The 17,710-nt window shown below is 42.3% G+C and overlaps 2 protein-coding genes and 1 long non-coding RNA gene across 6 annotated transcripts; 1 reads left to right on the top strand and 2 right to left on the bottom strand.

Moving 5' to 3' along the window:
* The first annotated feature begins 2,858 nt into the window (after nt 1-2,858).
* LOC118291615 (sodium/hydrogen exchanger 3) lies at nt 2,859-14,135 on the top strand. Of its 4 annotated transcripts, none has more exons than XM_035619922.2 (16): nt 2,859-3,397; nt 7,854-8,156; nt 8,400-8,560; nt 9,318-9,396; nt 9,582-9,759; nt 9,853-10,073; nt 10,171-10,373; nt 10,489-10,578; nt 10,663-10,733; nt 10,831-10,960; nt 11,055-11,200; nt 12,050-12,173; nt 12,348-12,521; nt 12,752-12,803; nt 12,897-12,983; nt 13,070-14,135. In XM_035619922.2, the coding sequence occupies exons 1-16, from the start codon at nt 3,052-3,054 to the stop codon at nt 13,375-13,377; spliced, it is 2,673 nt and encodes an 890-aa protein (XP_035475815.1). In that variant the 5' UTR covers nt 2,859-3,051; the 3' UTR covers nt 13,378-14,135. The 4 variants fall into 4 exon arrangements, with proteins under 4 accessions (XP_035475815.1, XP_035475814.1, XP_035475817.1 ...); XM_035619921.2 differs by having other exon boundaries at nt 2,860-3,397; nt 12,047-12,173; XM_035619924.2 differs by lacking the exon at nt 2,859-3,397 and adding an exon at nt 6,170-6,769.
* On the bottom strand, nt 3,272-5,782 carry LOC118291621. Its single transcript, XR_004786718.2, has 3 exons — nt 4,666-5,782; nt 3,835-3,880; nt 3,272-3,438 (listed from the first exon to the last, which is right to left on the bottom strand). It is a non-coding gene; the product is annotated as an uncharacterized LOC118291621 (long non-coding RNA).
* Nucleotides 14,136-14,328: 193 nt separating the features above from the next.
* On the bottom strand, nt 14,329-17,057 carry olah (oleoyl-ACP hydrolase). Its single transcript, XM_035619928.2, has 6 exons — nt 16,457-17,057; nt 15,864-16,002; nt 15,662-15,761; nt 15,260-15,429; nt 15,061-15,143; nt 14,329-14,864 (listed from the first exon to the last, which is right to left on the bottom strand). Exons 1-6 carry the CDS (start codon nt 16,581-16,583, stop codon nt 14,722-14,724), a joined length of 762 nt encoding a protein of 253 aa, XP_035475821.1. The 5' UTR covers nt 16,584-17,057; the 3' UTR covers nt 14,329-14,721.
* Between the last annotated feature and the right edge of the window lie 653 nt (nt 17,058-17,710).

The raw sequence follows: 17,710 nt of genomic DNA, 5'->3' as shown, positions 1-17,710 counted from the left end.
TTTAAATTCAATATTTCGGTTTATCAGCGACTATCTTCAGATCCAATGAAACTCCCGTAGGCCTCAGATGCACTTTGTGTTGAGTGCTGGTGTGAACACGCTGAACTAAGATGGTGAACATCGTGAACGTCGTACGTTGGCACTGCGAGTCTGATCTAGTTCCTGCCTGCGAGTGTCTTGTTGATGACTAACCTTAAAGGTCAAGATACAAGCAAGTCGACAGCTGCCCTTACCGAGACCCTCTGATTGCCATTGACCTTAAATACAAGTGCTGGACCTTCTCTTAAGCCAGGGTAACAATCTATGCAGCCAGGTCACTCATAAACAGTCAACAGAGGTGCGGCGCAAACGATCTGAAAGAGAAGGGCAGTGTGGAATGACCATGATCAGTTAAGAGGAGTCTTGTGCAGTTTATCCTTGAGCCCTTCGATTCATAACTAAGGAAAGATCTGAGACTCATCATTGCATTCATTGCTTATCTGTTTATAATTTGATTTTTTCATCTGTTTCATTTGTATTATAATCAGGGCATCCTTGAAAAGCAAGATGTTTGTGACGTTTCCCCGTATAAATAAAGGCTTAATCTGAATGTATTACCTCACCAGTATTACCTCTCATTAAGAGAAGTAATATATAACCTGTCCTTCCTCATGTTCTTTGTCGTGTTTGTTTTGAGCTGGTCAAGGATCATTTGTCTATAAATTTCAAGGAAATTAGGACGGTAATTTGGCCCTGCTATGAGGAAAAAGTGATAAGATGCTGGTGCAAATCCAGGAAGAAATGAACTTTTCCTGAACTTTCCTTTTGAATTTTTGCAATTTTATTTTTATTTACTGCTGTTATTTGATTAAAAAAAGAAACCTGCCGACCTGGATGAGGATGCGTTCTTATGATATGTCTACTAAAGATAAACAAGCCTTAAGAGAGCCAAATCAAGAAAGCAGTCTGACTTTGATTGATCGAGGCCAATACATCAAAATTTGAATATCCTCATTGAATATAATGCTTTTCTCTCCACAAAAATGAACAAAAAGAAATAAAAGGAAATACACTTTTTAGGGAAAGATTCACATTAACACCATCGTCTGTGTACATTTGTTCTTCGGTAGTTTTGTGAGATTTCTGTGACTTCCCTCTTTTATCCGGAGCGAAAGAATGAATGGAAGTATCTCAAGGTTTCCGCCGATGAGAACAGGAGCTGATATGGCTGTTTGAATTGTAACCTACAGTAAGGTAGTGGGAGACGAAGTCTGATTAACGACTCATGAAAAAAGGAACAGCACGTCAGAACTAGGGTTCAGTTAAAAGTCTCTGTCACCTAAACACACACACGTATAGTGGCAATGAAGGCTCAACACAGTTTATGTTGTGCATTTGGGCAAGGGAGGGGATGTTGGGGGTACGGGTGCTCCTTTCAAATAAGGGAGACAAATGGGTCAAACTGCCTTCCTGTCCTCATACAAACGGATGCTTACTGCCTACACAGTCACAGGGTGCAGTGATGTTTGTTGAACGGAAAATCAGTTTGGCTATTTTATTTTATTTTTTATTTGGCCAGTATGGTGTAGACCTGCGTCAAATTAACACACAGCACATCAAATATAATCTTAAAAGACCCATTAGGGAAGACATTATAGGTACACCTAATTACAGCTAATGCAGTTTAATAAAATAATCCTGCAATACATCTTACACTTGTGAAGTTATTTGAGTGTAAAATTTAACATTATGATGGAAAGATCTCCATCAAATAGAATGTCCACTTTTATCCCCTTGTTTCCAGTCATCTCTCCCTTATCATTATATAATAAAGACTTAAAATATCCCCTAAAGTAATGATAATGATTACAGGTAAATAAAAAATATTTAAAATACATTTGTTTTTAGTTTCCTACCAGTTTGGATAAAGTGTGACTTGGTTGTAGTTTCATCTGTGCAAGTTTATATCTGAACCACATATATTTTAGGAAAAATGCAGGTAAATATACGACCTGAAATGTTATATGTTATATGTTATATAACAAATATATTTTGTTATATTTGTCAATTGCACCCTGTTAGTGCACACCCATGCATGAATGGTCTCAGGGTCGAACCGGGAAGTCAGTTAAGCAAAATCTGACATACATTTACTGTAAAAAGATTGAGTGATGACGTCAATGTTTGCCCTCATTGTTACTGCATGACTGCTACTGCAATTCTTGACTCAGGAGGTAGAGCCGGTCGTTCGATCCCCAACTCCTCCTGGGCCACATGCCAAAGTGTCCTGAACCCCAGATTGCCCCTGACGTGTGATAGAAAAGTGCTGCATATAAAAGTGCTGCAGGAATGTGTCTGTGAATGAATTTGACTTGTAAAAGGCTCTATATAACTGCAGTCTAATGCAAGAGGTTGCACTGATTTTCTCCTCCCACATTCTTTATTTAAACAGTATTTCGACACACATGGCGGTATCTCAGAGTGCCCCCCAGACAATGAAAAGGCAAATATAAGGAAGTTTAAAAATAAATAAATAAATAAATATATCTATATATATAGATATATATAGATATATATCTATATATATCAAATAAACGGGGGGGGGCTCATGGCAAAAATTACAAAATAAAAAATGTGGAATGTAGAAAAGTGGAATTTTATCACCTATGTCACTTAAAGAAGTCATTTTGTGGTTCATTCCAAACAAGAAGTATAATTGGTGAAAAACATTCACAGCCAATAAAGAAAGGACAAGAGCATCAAATCTCCAATTGAGTAAAGTGGCCAAACTTGCTGGGCTGGGTACAAAGTGGGAGTCGACACACAAGCATCAGGATGGGCTGAGCTTCACCTTCTGTCAAAAGCTGTATCCCTGGCTGAGGGCAGAGCCATCGTTCGCTGGCCAGGTAAAGATGTGGACGAATGTAAGAATAAAGTGAGGGAGCAAAGGAGACCTGAGAGGGAAGGAGGAGACTCGGGAGATGAGTGAGAGACTTGCCTACAGCCTGAGCACTTGAGTCAACAGCTTCAATAACAGTTGCCCAAGAGTCTGTGAAACGTTCTTCGTCTAACATGGCAGCCACCTGGAGATTTGCTCTATTTCTGTCCTTACTGCTGATAGTGTCCTGTGGCCCGAGCCCGGCCAGCGAGGAGGCAGGCGCTGCGGAGCACGGTGGCGATCATGGGGACACCTCAAGCTCAAACTCGGCCACGGGGCATGAGAAGGTCTCAGGCCATGACAAGACCGGAGACACTGGTCCCCACACGACCGGAGACACTGGTAATAACACAAGCGGAGACAGTGGTCACGGAGGAGGGCCCATCACCACCCTGCCTATTGTGACCTGGAAGTGGCACCATGTCTCCACCCCGTACCTGGTGGCCCTGTGGATCCTGGTCAGCTGGCTCTGCAAAATCAGTGAGTTCCACCAGGTCCTTTCCATGGAGAGCTAATGTTTCCTGATGTTTTTTGTAAAGAATAAATAAATATATATATATATATATAAAACATTTCAGTTCTTCAGAAGGACATTTAAAGTATGTTTACAATAAACTAGGTGTAGTTTAAGGCAGTATGTTTTTTGATATCGATTCATCTGGTTGTATTTTTTTGTCTTTGAACTTGTCACTTTGTCTATAAAATGTTAGAGACGGTGAGAAAACAATCCTACCACCAGTTTAAGATCAAATCAAAACATTAGAGGATATTTGGAGTAGATCGAAGGGTGATATTTAGTTTCATTATATTATATATAAATATTGTCATATTTCCCAACTTCATTCTAAGATTCAGGGTTTGATTACCCCACGGAAAAAAACTGGACATAAATGAATGGACATAAATGAAAGTTTGACCTCTGTCAACCATCACACCAGATGGGGCCTCAGTACTTGTCTTGTCCTGTTGTGATCACAGAAAATTGTCATTATCATTTCTTGTATACACAACAGACGTAAATAGTCAATGTGGACAATGTAAATGAATGAGCACACTGTGTGTGTGTGTGTGTGTGTGTGTGTGTGTGTGTGTGTGTGTGTACATGCTCCACTGGCATAAAAAGGGGACTGTGGTTTTCCAAGTCGTTACATGGCAATCTCAGTGTCGGAGAAGGGAAACTGACAATTGACTTTTGAGTTTTTGTGGAAAGAAATGTTCCCAAATCAAATACTGCAAGTTGGCAAGACTTAACCCTTTAAAAATTCAACATAGTTAAAGTTGATTTAAGTCTTAGAACTGATTTGCAAGTATAGTTCGTGAAAAAAAGAAAAGTCTACAAAAGACGGAAAAGGCGGATTTCACCTTTCAGCAATAAACCGCAGTGCTTCAAAAAAAATCAATCAATTTGGAATTTGCACTTGAAATCCCTTAAAGAAAACATTAAAAAGACCAAAAGCTGCAAGAACGCAAATATTAGCACAAGGACATCTGAAGTGTTGGCACTAAGTCCGCTGTTTTATTCACAGATTCAACTTTTATAGATGTGGCAACAACAGGACTGATAAATGTTTGATTGTTCAGTTGGGCCAGCCCTGTGAAAAATCTATTGACGGCTGTGAAATTCAAAACGATTCGTGGATCGATGTAATCACTTAGTGAAACAAGTAAAGTTCAGCAAAGTCATCTTACATAAACCAAAACACAAACACTATATGCACACTATTGATACTGACGTAACACTTACTCACCAGGGTTTTATAAAGTGTGGACAATGGCACCGGTTGATCGTATTTCCTCTTTGCAGATTTACAAAGCTTCTTTTATTCTCCCCCCTCCAGACTGGACCCTCTTCCTGGTGCTAACTGAAAGACAATGGCCAGTGAATGCAGGTTCATGCGTCCATTATTGACTAGGAAGTTTCCCTTTCACCCATTTCAGTCGGCGCATTAACTCCTCTGGTCTGACGTCTTCTGAAGAAAGGTTTAAATAAAATGGTTTTATTCCACATTTCAGAGGTTTCTCAGGGGGTTGGTTCAAATGGTTAGAATTAGGCTAATGTTATTGTTTTACTGATTTTTTTCCTCACATCTCAGAATGTGAGATGATCTCAAAAATAATCTCAGACATGATAAACCACAACACAACATATCTTTAACTGAAACCTCTTGTACCTCCCAGTCTTAGGATGACCTCTGTCTGACCTCACCATGAAGTTGACCTCTCTTTGTACCGGGCACAGAGCTGTGGCCATTTCAGAATGATTGAAAGGATTAAGTTAAAGAGCAGCCACTGTAATGCAGGATATATTAGGGTCATTAGTTAATAAGGCTCTCCTGAGGAGGTTATGCTTGACTGTGCAGCTTAATGTTCTTTTAATTGTGATTTACAGCATTTAAAACCAACAACTGAACAACTTGATTTACCTAATAATACCATTATTTCTTTACAAGCGGTTTATGTTGCTCTTAGTGGAGACGTACGGACTTGACACCTGATGAGTGAGAGCTTTTATATTAAATCATCAAACCAGTCCATCTTGCCAATGAGACCATTGTCCCTTGTGTTGCTCAAACAGGACGGGACTGTTGGCCAAAGAAAACATCCAGTCATTACGCAGCAACTTCAGTGGATCAACACTTATGGGAGATCATAGTGTGGGCTGATATACCTGCACTTTGTGTTGTCAGCCACACACAGACTACAGTGAGCCTACGTTTAAACCATGCAGTGGTTATTCAAAGGATAAAGCTGCAGTTATTCTATATTTTTCAACAAATCCTACAAATCTTACATTTCCTGTATAAGGCACTTGTCAACATAAACATAAAAGGTCACTCGGATATGATTGATTTAAATTTGAAGTGAGAGCTGAGCGGAGGACGAGAGCTTCCCCTCACATCAGCGGAGTCTTTAGCCAAGATTGAGTAACGTCTGTGTCAATCATTACTAAGCACCAAAGCCTGGAGATGAAGCCAGCGGAAATATTCCTAAACACATGCACAGGTATTGGTTCATCAGCTCTCAAAGGACCAAATGACCTCTGGCCCATCACACACTCCCTAACTATCAGACGCGCAAGTCCACACGGAGACTGAAAAAGCACAAACACAGGAACGACTGGTGAGTGTTTCAAACGTGACTGAATAACTGGAGACCTTTCTTGGACATCCGTTACTCCCCCCTTCAAACCTCCAACCTAAACACACACACACACACACACACACACACACAGACACTCACACACCCCGGGCTCGTAGAGGAGATACTGTACATATAAAGGGCTGAGTCTGGCGTCCTGCACACTTCTGACTTCACGCTGACCACAGACTGTGGGAGGAAGGAGGACACCAAGTCACGGACTCAGATAGAAAGATGGAGCACTAGCGGGGAAAAGGGGAGATAGTGCAGTGAAAAGATAAAAGAAAGCAGTGTGACACACCGTGTAGCAGTTCAGTCTGGCCTTGGAAACACTCTTTGCACGTTGGCGTATGAGGTCGTGCGAGGAAAGACGAGGAGCTTCTTTTGTGTTGAGTGTTACTTCCCTTTTTGCTCTACTTTTGGTCTGTTGATTTGATCAAATGCGACGCCCCGGATATGTGCTCCTCTGGCTGTCGGGGTCAGTGCTGCTGATGTGCCCCGTCTCAGGGGTCACAAGGGTGAAGGACAAAGCGACGGCAACACACCAAGAACCCCATCTGAGGCCTCCAGAGTCCAAATCCAGCCCGAATGAGACTGAACACGCTCACGGCTCCGGCGTCACGGAAGTGCCCATTGTCAACTTTAAGTGGCACCACGTGGAGGAGCCTTATCTAATTGCACTGTGGATACTGGTGGCCGGTTTGGCTAAGCTGGGTATGTTAAACACATCACAAGACCTTCAGGACATTACAAGTACAAGAAGTGGTGTTTCTTTATGATGTAGCCGGGCGGAAACGGATCATGAAGGGGAATGAAGGTTCAGTGTGAGGCTGTGGAGAGTGAGAGAAGATCATGTTCATGCTATGAGCTATTTTGCTAAACTATTACAATGCTGTCCTGTTGTCACACGCACACACACACACACACACACACACACACATACACACACACACACACACACACACACACACACACACACACACACACACACACACACACACCCACACACACACACACACACAATAAAACCCTTACAAAAAACAACAGTTTTAATGTGAAATAACCGGCTCATTTTAGGTCCATGTTAGGTTTTCGGGGGCTTTTAACATGAGGAAGTATGTGCCCCACACTTCCAGGCATTCATATATATATTTTTTTCAATTGCATAGTTTTCTGTTGTATCGTAGTGTCACTGAACAATCTGTGTCATCAACACAACATGCTGTTCCAGAGACCAGCAGATGCATTAACATATCACCTGGACTGTATCAGCTAAATTATTCATGAGGTTTTCCACATGAATGCACGGATATATAAACACAACTCTGAACTACTGTGTGACAAACCAAAGTGTCTTCAACAAATCGTCAACTACCTTTGAATGAAACACATCCTCAGGACAAATGTCCAACCCTGTGGGCTGGAAAGAATAAATCAATCTGTTGCCATGGTTCGGTAGGTTTTTATTATTAAATAAGCTTTAGTGTCACTTTGTCAGGCCATTAAGTTGAGTAGCCTGAAGCAAAAGTCTGTCTTTAGTTACGCAGAGAGATTATTTTTTGAATATTTACACAAGGTTAATCATATTCCCAGAACAAAAAAGTAACACTCTCTCAGCCGAGTGCAACGGTAGATCATTTGCGAATTTTGCAACCTCGCAAGAGTTTTAGATTTATGGTTTGGTTTCAACTCAAGGACTGAAAACTGAACACAGGAAGTTATTTGAGACAGTCTCACATTCGATTTTATAATTTGTTATCTCTCATTTTGTCTTGTGTATTCTCCTCTCTGCTTTCAGTCATCGAGGCCAACCACCATGTGACCAGTGTGATCCCAGAGAGCGGCCTGCTCATCTGCTTTGGCTTCATCCTGGGCGGGATGATTTGGGGCGCAGACAAGCTGCAGACGTTCAAACTGACCCCAACGGTGTTCTTCTTATTCCTGCTGCCTCAAGTCATCCTGGACGCGGGCTACGCCATGCCCAACAAGCTCTTCTTCAGCAACCTGGGGGCCATCCTAGTCTACGCCATCATCGGGACCTGCTGGAACGCCGCCAGCTTGGGGCTGTCGCTGTGGGGGTGTCACAAGGGAGGGGCCATGGGTAAGACCGACTTCCACTCTATTGCAGCAAGCTGCCAGCCACTAAGTATGTGTGACCTACATATTTAAAAGTGACAGAAAGGACAAAAGACATTGGTATTGCTTAAAGCATAAACAAGAGTAAATAGAGAGTCAAATAAAAGTCAGGAAGTAAATACATTTAACATTTGGCTTTACTTTCGTTTTGAACTACTTTAATTTGTTTGACGTTCTTGAACAAAATAACCTGGAGCTTTTGCTGCAGGTGACCTGGACATCGGCCTGCTGCAGTATCTCCTGTTCGGCAGTCTGATCGCTGCCGTGGACCCCGTGGCCGTCATCGCCGTGTTTGAGCAAGTCCACGTCAACGAGGTCCTCTTCATCATGGTGTTTGGAGAGTCGCTGCTCAACGACGGCGTGACAGTGGTTCGTAACTTTACTTCAGGTCACCCAAGAAGCAGAACAGTTTGAGTTTGCCGAGACATCCGTCACTGGAAAAGCACAACTACAAGACATGAAGTGTAATGCAAACATTCTGCACTTCAAAGTCGGGACCTTTGCCCCCCGACTGAGGTCTTGTTACTTACCCTGAACTTCATCCCTGGCTGGTCTGACAATCTGCTCCTTGAGATGGTTGATCTAAAAAAAAGGATTTGCTTAGCCAATATATATGCAATGAATCATAAAAATTCCTCTATATTCATATCTAAAGTACAACCGGGAGTGGGAGGGAATACAAAGGTGTTACTTTTAAGTTTCCACACCTTTTTAATGACAGTGTCAAGGCTCTGACCTTAATTATCAAAGGTTACACGCACATTCATGCAGCTTTTTTAAGGTACTGGGTAAAAATTTGCACCAAATTACCAAAAATAAAATAAAATAAATTAAAATCAGTGAAATAAATATGATGGGCCATTTCCAAAAACATGGAGGTCAATTAAAAAACAAGGTAGGTTTTCATCAGTTTTAAACAAGAGATCATCTAATAGAATTTGAAGAAAGGGCAGTTAAATGACAATATAGCAGCTGCAGGTAAGGAATAGATACAGAAATATGAGAAAAAAAAGCATTTGAATTAATAGATGAGGATCGGTACAATAATAGGATTTTACTATGTCTATACATCATACCTCTTCTTTACATAATGGCATAAAGCATGTTTCTCGACTTCTTCTTTCAGGTCCTCTTCAATGTATTTGATGCATTTGTGTCACTGGGAGGATCCCAAATTGATGCTGTGGAGATTATTAAAGGAATAGGTGAGATGTGATTAATTAAATCATTAAAATGGTTGGAGTACCAGCTACTACAGGGCTGGTCGGGCCAAGTGGACACTGGGTTTTGGTTTTGGAGATGCAAAGTGTCCATTAAAAGGCATAAAATCCAAGTTATGTTGAATAACTTTTATTACGTGTCCTCTTTCTCTCTCTCTCTCTCTCTCCAGTGTCCTTCTTCGTGGTGGCGTTTGGCGGCTCCCTCTTGGGCTTTGTGTTTGGCCTGCTGATCTCTCTTCTGACCAGATACACTAAAAACATCCAGATCATTGAGCCGGGCTTCGTCTTCGTGTTGGGATACCTCTCCTACCTGACTGCTGAGATGCTCTCGCTGTCTGCCATCCTCTCGTTAGTACCCCATGGAGCAAAAAAAAAAAAGGCTGCCTTAGTCATAAATATATTAAGTGGCACTCGTTTTATTTCTGCGTGTTTGGTTTGCAGGGTCCTCTTCTGTGGAATATGCTGCCAGAAGTACATCAACGCAAACATGGACGAGAAGTCCGTCACCACAGTTAGATACGTCATGAAGGTTCTGGCCAATGGGTCGGAAACCATCATCTTCGTCTTCCTCGGCATCTCGGCCATAGACAAGTCAATCTGGGTGTGGAACACGGGCTTCATCCTCCTCACACTCCTCTTCATCTTTGTGTATAGAATAATTGGTGAGATTTCTTTGTCTTTTGCTGTCACCTTTCGGACGAAACAGGTACACAATCTGAGGTCGGAGGTCACAAGATTGTGTGTGCATGTATACCGCAGGTGTCTTTTTCCTCACCTGGATCCTGAACAAGTTCAGGCTGGTCCCCATAGGGTTCATAGACCAGGTGATCATGAGCTACGGTGGCCTGCGAGGGGCCGTTGCATATGGCCTGGCTGTGATGCTGGACGACAGCAAGATAAAGGAGAAGAACCTGATGATCAGCACCACTCTCATCGTAGTGTACTTCACCGTCATTCTTCAGGTGACCATTCTTGTTGTTGAGCCACAACGGGATATTCGTTTTTTTGCAGCTTAATTACACAACACAGATACCGGCTTCATTTAGCAGACTTCTTTTGAAACTCTTTCCCTTGCAGGGGATAACCATGAAACCTCTGGTCACTTGGCTAAAAGTAAAGAGAGCCAAAGTATCGGAGCTCACACTCATAGAAAAAGTACAGAACAAGGTAAAGCTCAAAACTATTAACATTTGACCTTTTACACTTTCATGTCCAATTATTGCAGAGTTCCTTCTCCTCTTGTTGTTGTAGGTGTTTGATCACTTGCTTGTTGCCATAGAAGACATATCTGGACAAATCGGACACAACAACATGAGGGACAAGTATGTGAAGACGCCTGAAATGTTTCAACTGAAAAAAACATTTATTGACTGTGCATGTCTGAATGAGGCTACAAAAGCATCTCCTCTTGTTGTGCAGGTGGAAGAATTTTGAGGACAAGTGGATGACGTGGCTTCTGATGAAGCCGTCGGCGAGGAAGAACCGCGACCACGTCTTCAACGTCTTCCATCAGCTCAACCTCAAGGATGCTATGAGCTACGTGGCTGAGGTGAGGAATCACACGCTGCGTGAGCGCCTCGTCGTTTGGTTCAAGTGCACATTAAAAGGTGTAAAGGACGTGCTCTCGTCCCGTTGCGGTGCAGGGCGAGCGCAGGGGATCTCTGGAGTTCATCCGCAATGACACGGCATACGTCGACTTCAAGAAAAAGTTGGGCGACGAATTCTCGGAGGTGATGCCTGACATCATGGCTGACATGTCGGACGACCGCGGCGCCGGTACCGACATGAGGTGAGCAAACCCTTTCACCTCACGTCTATGACAGTCGCGGGAGGGCTGAAAGTGGTCCGTAAGCACACAGCACATCAGAGTTTCTGCCAACTGTCGCTGGGACGTTGTCGTAAAAAAAGGAACTCAATCCGAGAAGCTTTTCTTCTCTGATGCCAAGTTGCGCTGTGCACATGCAAGGGCAGACCTTTGTGAAGTCAGTAGTGAGACAGGGGTGGAGATATCCAGTTGGGGGCTGGTGCAACGCTAATGAGGCCCCCAGTGACATAGGAGGGGGAGACAAATCTGAACGTCTCCATCAATCACATGTTTTCCGACCTCTGCAGCTCACAACAAACTGACTGTGCCGATTTATCTCAGCTTTTGAGAGTTGGTTGGATCTCCAGACACCCAATGTTGTGTATGAGCCACACCAGTCGTGGCTGTAGTGACGGGAGTTTTACGGCAAATACAGTTGTTGTTAAAAAAATGAATGAGACCTTTTGTTATGCGCAGCGCACAATAAAGCTAAGTCTGAGTTGAAGTAATTAACGTTAAACATAACAAGTACGATTTTTTGATATTATGTCTCCAGTGTATGATTAGCTGACAGTGAACAAACTCTTTCACAGTAACTTAGAAAAACCCCTTCCCTTCCTTTAATTCTTCACATTTGAACTCTTAACAATTTAAGTGAAGTGTAATTAAGTTCACAGATAAAAGCATATAAACCGTTCAGAACCTGAAAACCAGATCTGATCCGCAATCAGCTTTGTCCCCATGTTGACTGCTCAGACGGCGCCACCTGGTGACCACGAGCGGTCGTACAGCAGCACGGGAAGTAACTGACAGGATTCCTTTTCCCTGCAGAAGAAGAGACCCCGTGCCGTCAGTGAGCCTGGATATGCACGACCAGACCATGAAGGGGATGAGGGAAACCGAGGGCATCAACACTCACCACCTGCTGCAACAGCATCTGTACAAGGGCAGGAAACAGGTGAACACGTTGAGTCACATTCATCAACACGGTCATGAACTTATTCATGTCTGAACTTATTGTCTACGCACGACGTAGAGTTACAGACCATCTTCTTTCCCTCTTCTCGCCTTATCAGTAACCAATTCTCCGACCCCCACTCCGACTCTGACCGCCTTGTTCTCTGGTTCACAGCACCGGCACAGGTACAGCCGGAGCCACTTCAACGTCAACGAGGACGAGAACGAGGTGCAGGAGATCTTCCAGAGGACCATGAGGACTCGCCTGGAGTCCTTTAAGTCTGCAAAGATGGGCGTCGCTCCACCAAAAACAATTAGCAAGCACTCCAAGAGAGAACAGCAGCAAAAGGTCATTTTCATCCGATAATATATAGCATACATAGAAATATATTATAGTTTGCACCCTCAAATCCAAAATACAGCTGAAAAACATGACTATATTTTAAATATGATGCTTTCAAGGAGTTTCACTTGTGCCATTGCAAATAAATCCCAGTCCTGCAAGTCAAATCCTGTGCCTTTTCACATTTTGTTTCTTAGTTTTAAGATGTAATTCATAAAATTCCCTCCCCACTGCAGATGCCAAATGGAAAATCACTGGACAAAAGTAAAAGCCATTCTGGAGATGAAGGTTTGTATCTGCCTTTTAAGTTTTGAGAAACAAGCCCTGATTTGAGCAAGTTTCTTCTGAAAGTAATTGTTCTCATTGTTTTCCTTCTTCTAGATTTTGAGTTCTCAGAGGGAGACAGTGCCTCTGGCTACGATGCACCAGGCACTTCAATCCCCATGAGGGTCACCTACAGAGCAGGAGGTAAAACAAATCCACCCCCTCATTCACCTTGTCTTTCACTTTCAAACCTTGTCCTTGCACTAATTCCCTTTCTTGCTGTCATCCAGCCGGAATTGAGAACCCAGCCTTCATGCCGGACATGGACCCCATGGCTCCGATGCAGATCCCTCCGTGGCTGGCAGAGGCCGAGCTCGACAGCAGCATGGTCGCTCCTTCGCAGCGAGCCCAGGTGAGGCTGCCGTGGACGCCCAGCAACCTGCGGCGCCTGGCTCCGCTTCGCATCAGCACTCGCTCCACCGACTCCTTCATGCTGGCCGACACTCCCGCCAGGCAGCAGAGGGGCAACGACGACCTGCCACCACCACCACCACCACCGCCTCCGCCTCCTTCCGATAGAGACGGAGGCCACATGTAGCAGCATCCTGACCCCTTCTCCTTTTTTGACCTGGCTGCCAGGGACACAAAACCTAAACCTCAGACTTTGCACCTTCTACTCTCAAAAGATTGACTAGGCGATGTTTTCCTTTCCGTGCCACTGTTTAATCTCAACATTCACAATCCCATAACCTGTGTTCCTCTCCCTGCTTCTCTAACGTCACCCGTCACTGGGCAAAGGGGAGCCGCGGGCGAAGCGAGGAGGCCTGTGTGCACAGTGGCATGTTATTCACCAGCACACGTTGAACATTGTCATAGTGTCTCCTCTGGTTCATAGTAAACCATTTTAACATTGTCAATCAGTCCCTGAGAAAGCCTTAATCCTGAATGTGATGCAAAAACATTTTTTCAAGCACTGTAGATATTTGTAGATTGTGTTGTTTATAATTATGATAAAAATGGGAGTTTTAATTACAGTGATACAAAATCTATAATCTGTAAAATCAATAATAATTTTGTTTCCTCCTGTCTCACAACAGTACTGGAGGTGGAATATTAGAGTTGAAGAATAACACCACTGTAAAAATGTGACTTGATACGATAAAGACATTGTATTTATTCTCAAATGTGGTTTGTAGTGTAAGGAAATGTCCACCATCTCAAATCTGTGCCACGAACATTTTATGTACATCCAATAAAAAAGACTTGGACTGACTTTGCATGGTGGCAAAGTGGATGCATTTAAAAATATGAATAAAAATAAAGACTGTAACCATGCAGTCAGTTTTATGAAATATTCAAAGTTGTCAAACTGATAAAGTTAATGTGATGCATATTTGTCAGTCAAACATAAATGAAAAAGGAAGACTGAAATTCCAGGTAACAGTTCTAATAAACCCAACATGTTTAAAATACACAATTACCAGATAAATATAGTTATAACCAAAGATACTGGTTTGTGTATTTAATATCAATAAACCTATCTGTTTGAAAACAAATTTAGTTTATTAGTTTATGTAAACTCTGTTTAATGCAAATGGATGGAAATTGTATATGCAATTAAAAACACATAACTCTTAAATTAGGCTTAAGTAATTGTTGGTTCAATACCACATGGGCCAATTCTGACTTTTTGATTGAGTTCCTTTGGAAGAGACTGGGACTTTAACTAAAATCAAAAGAACAACAACATGGTAACGCGTGTAATCTGTATGTAATGTTAAGGCTTGCCAAAGAAGTGAGGTAAGGAGGTTAAATGTTTTCAATTAAATTAATCACAAACGTGGTTAAAGAAAAAAATGTTGCACTCCATCATAATGAATTCATAAAAGAAACATTCAAGTCATTAGACATACTACCCTGTGCAGTAGTCGTGCACGTTTGATCAGAAATAGTCCATTTCTAATGTTTCCAGGTGATTCGTGATGTAGTCTAATATATGTTTTTCATTTCCAGAATCCTTCAGGTAAAAATGAGATCCGTCGAGCATCCTGGTGGTGAAATCTCCTGATGTGATGTCTTTCCAGGCTTTTAATAAAAAATAAATAGATAGCATTAATTACACACAGTATGAACTGGAAGCGAACTTACAAAGACTCGTTTCATTTCGTTCACTGCCTTCAGCGCACACAGCGTGCTACTGTATGTTTTTAGCCACTGCCTGTGGTCGGACATGTATTTGCAGCTGTTTTGTCTTTTCCCTCACTGCAGGGAACTTACTGACCTTGTAAGTCATGAGGAATGTCGTCTTTTCCGTCAAAACATGTGACTGGGCAGGACAGGGTTGGATTGTCTGGCTTGTTACACCTGCAGGGAACATCATCAAATCGTATCGCTTCTGCCAACATTCATTCTAAATCTTGCGTTGTTGAAAATGAATAATGAAATATGAGATAAGGAACGAGCAGGAGTTGTCAGCCCACCTGTAGTTCTCCACGACGTGCAGGTCGGCCTTCAGGGCAGGAAGGAAGAGCTTCATGACTTCAGAGTTGGCCAGAAGTTCAGGAGGAGTTCCTCCAATCGAAATCAACCACTTGAGAAAATCGTCGTCTGACAACTCGCTTCTCTTTGGGGCTTTGACACGAATCTCTGACTAAAAAAAAATGACAACAAGGAACTTGTATATTACCAACACCGCTGGACAGAATCCGTAAGAATCAGTGGGACACGTGTCAAAGAACAAACTGGTTTTCAAATATACACTCAAATCTGGACTGTGTAGACTGTTGTTGTTTTATTATTTCTAATATATGTGCTAAGAACTACCTTTGATACTGATGAGCACAGCATGGTGACATACAGTCAATTTGGATAAATGAACTCACATAAGGTGCAGAGGCACCCGACAGGAAGATGTGAACCGGTTCAAGGTTGTGGAGCTTCTTCAGAGCATCTGCCACAGCGAAACTCGTGAAGGCACCGAAACTACGAGACAGAACCGAGAAGTTCAAACAGAATCCTCATATGAAACAGACAGATGTGGTGTTATTTATATATTTTTAAAAAACAAACGTATTCTCATCATACCTGTGACCAAAGAGCGCAAACGGCTTCTCTTTCAGCACCGGTAACAACACGCCAATGACCTCGTCCACAATCTGCTGCATGTTCTGAAAGAACGGCTCTTTGGCTCGACTCTCTCTGCCCGGCAGTTTGACGGCAAACACTGAGGGGTAAAAAAAAATAAAAAAATAAAAGTGTTTAAAACATTTCAAGAAGGATTCTTTGAGGAAGACATGATGATTTCGAAGACATTGTTCACCTTCCTTTTAAGCAAAGTAGTGGGTATTTTTGCACAAAAGAATAAAAATGACAAAAACGACTTTTTTTCCCCCAAACATCTGAGAAATTGTGAATACTGAGTATATTTGTGCAATGTCGATGATAGGGATAACAACATGACTGTATCAGTTTGAAATGGAACCCCCAAATCACACAAAGCAGTTCTCTAAAGAACCTTTGTAAGTAGTTCCTTGAGGATCCTGTTTTGTACTGGACAGGTTCCTCCACACTGTTGAGAACCCCCCCCCCCCCGAAAGGGTTCCTTAGGGCTCCCTATAAGTTCTATTGAGTGACAATGCAAAGTGCAACTCTTGTGCAATATGCTCCATGTGTGTTACCTTCAACAGAGCTGAGGACGGTCCCCCAGCGGGCATAGTGTATGGACCCTCCGCCCGCCCAAGGGAAGCAGATGAGCCTGGCCACGGCATCTGGTCTTTTCTTGAAGCAGTTGATCACCTTGTCCATCCTCCTTCAACATAACAGATGGGAGATCCCAGACTGAGTCACACCTGCTTTGACTGTAGTGCTGAAATGTCTCTCTCTCTCTCTCTCTCTCTCTCTGTTAGGCAAATGAACACACAGACAGAGCTGTGGCCTTTTTCCAACAAAAACACTTTAAAGCAAAGATGGATTCAATTCAAATTCAGTTAGGTTTTTGAAATCACAAGTGTTTGATGCTGGCAGCTGCGTTCACTTCCCATGTTGAAGTGTAACATTTCCTGCTTGTTTTCTTCTGTGGTTCATGCTGCGAAATGATGTGCACGGATTCTGGAGACATCTACAGTGCGGAGTGTGAATCTGCTGCGGGGATGACTCTGCTGTAGTTTTATACTTTACAACGAGTCTTTCGTCAGTTTTTCCATACGTGTTCTCGTGAAGCTTAGATGCAAAGGGCGGTGGGAAACGCACAACACCTTAAAACACAGGGTTTTTGTTTTCAAAACATGACGCATTTCATTGTGAAAAAAAAGTTTCTAGGAAGTGACGTTGTCTTTGTGCCGCTGGTATTTCCTGACGGGTTTCCCTCGGCCGAGGAGAAGGAGGGGGAGGGACCACAGCTTGTGTCAAGTTGAACACAGGAAGTCGGGATCATGCCGGAAATACTTGTCCGAATAGAACTCCGTAATATGCACAAATATACAGGAATGCAACACAATTTACTTCATCAAAAGAGTAAAAATATACAATGCACATGAAAGTAAATACTATTCACTAAAATAAACAGATATATTATCAGTAAAATGCACTTAAAGTATTAACAATTAAAAGTACTAATGCTGCATAATGGCCCCCAAATACAGTCTTCTAGTAACATTATATTATTTAATTATTAGGATATGTCAACTTGTTAGCAGAACTTAGGTTGTGTATTAGGTCGGCAATTTATACCAGTTAGTTATTTATACCAGTTAGAGCTGCAATGATAAGTCGATTAATCCAATTGTCAAACAACAACAATAACAGCAACAACAAAAACTCACATTATTATTTTAATTGATTTATAGACAGTGTAGTTATTGTTGACGTTTCAGCTTTTCAACTGCGAGAATTTCTAAGTTATATCAACCAGTATGTCTTTTGTCAGACAAAAG

This window comes from Scophthalmus maximus, chromosome 22, assembly GCF_022379125.1.
Source record: "Scophthalmus maximus strain ysfricsl-2021 chromosome 22, ASM2237912v1, whole genome shotgun sequence".
Lineage (NCBI taxonomy): Eukaryota > Metazoa > Chordata > Actinopteri > Pleuronectiformes > Scophthalmidae > Scophthalmus > Scophthalmus maximus.
The sequence above is the reverse complement of the archived record's forward strand: the minus strand, read 5'-3'. Positions and strand labels throughout refer to the sequence as shown.

What these genes read in the sequence shown, in the direction of transcription:
- LOC118291615 (XM_035619921.2), top strand. Translation starts at nt 3,052, where the DNA reads ATGGCAGCCACCTGGAGATTTGCTCTATTTCTGTCCTTACTGCTGATA. An exon ending in CTTTGTGTATAGAATAATTG is followed by an intron (nt 10,074 to 10,170) that starts GTGAGATTTCTT and finishes TGTATACCGCAG; the next exon opens with GTGTCTTTTTCCTCACCTGG. An exon ending in AGAGAGAACAGCAGCAAAAG is followed by an intron (nt 12,522 to 12,751) that starts GTCATTTTCATC and finishes TCCCCACTGCAG; the next exon opens with ATGCCAAATGGAAAATCACT.
- olah (XM_035619928.2), bottom strand. Translation starts at nt 16,583, where the DNA reads ATGGACAAGGTGATCAACTGCTTCAAGAAAAGACCAGATGCCGTGGCC. An exon ending in TTTGCGCTCTTTGGTCACAG is followed by an intron (nt 15,762 to 15,863) that starts GTATGATGAGAA and finishes TCTGTCTCGTAG; the next exon opens with TTTCGGTGCCTTCACGAGTT. An exon ending in CATTCCTCATGACTTACAAG is followed by an intron (nt 14,865 to 15,060) that starts GTCAGTAAGTTC and finishes TTTTATTAAAAG; the next exon opens with CCTGGAAAGACATCACATCA.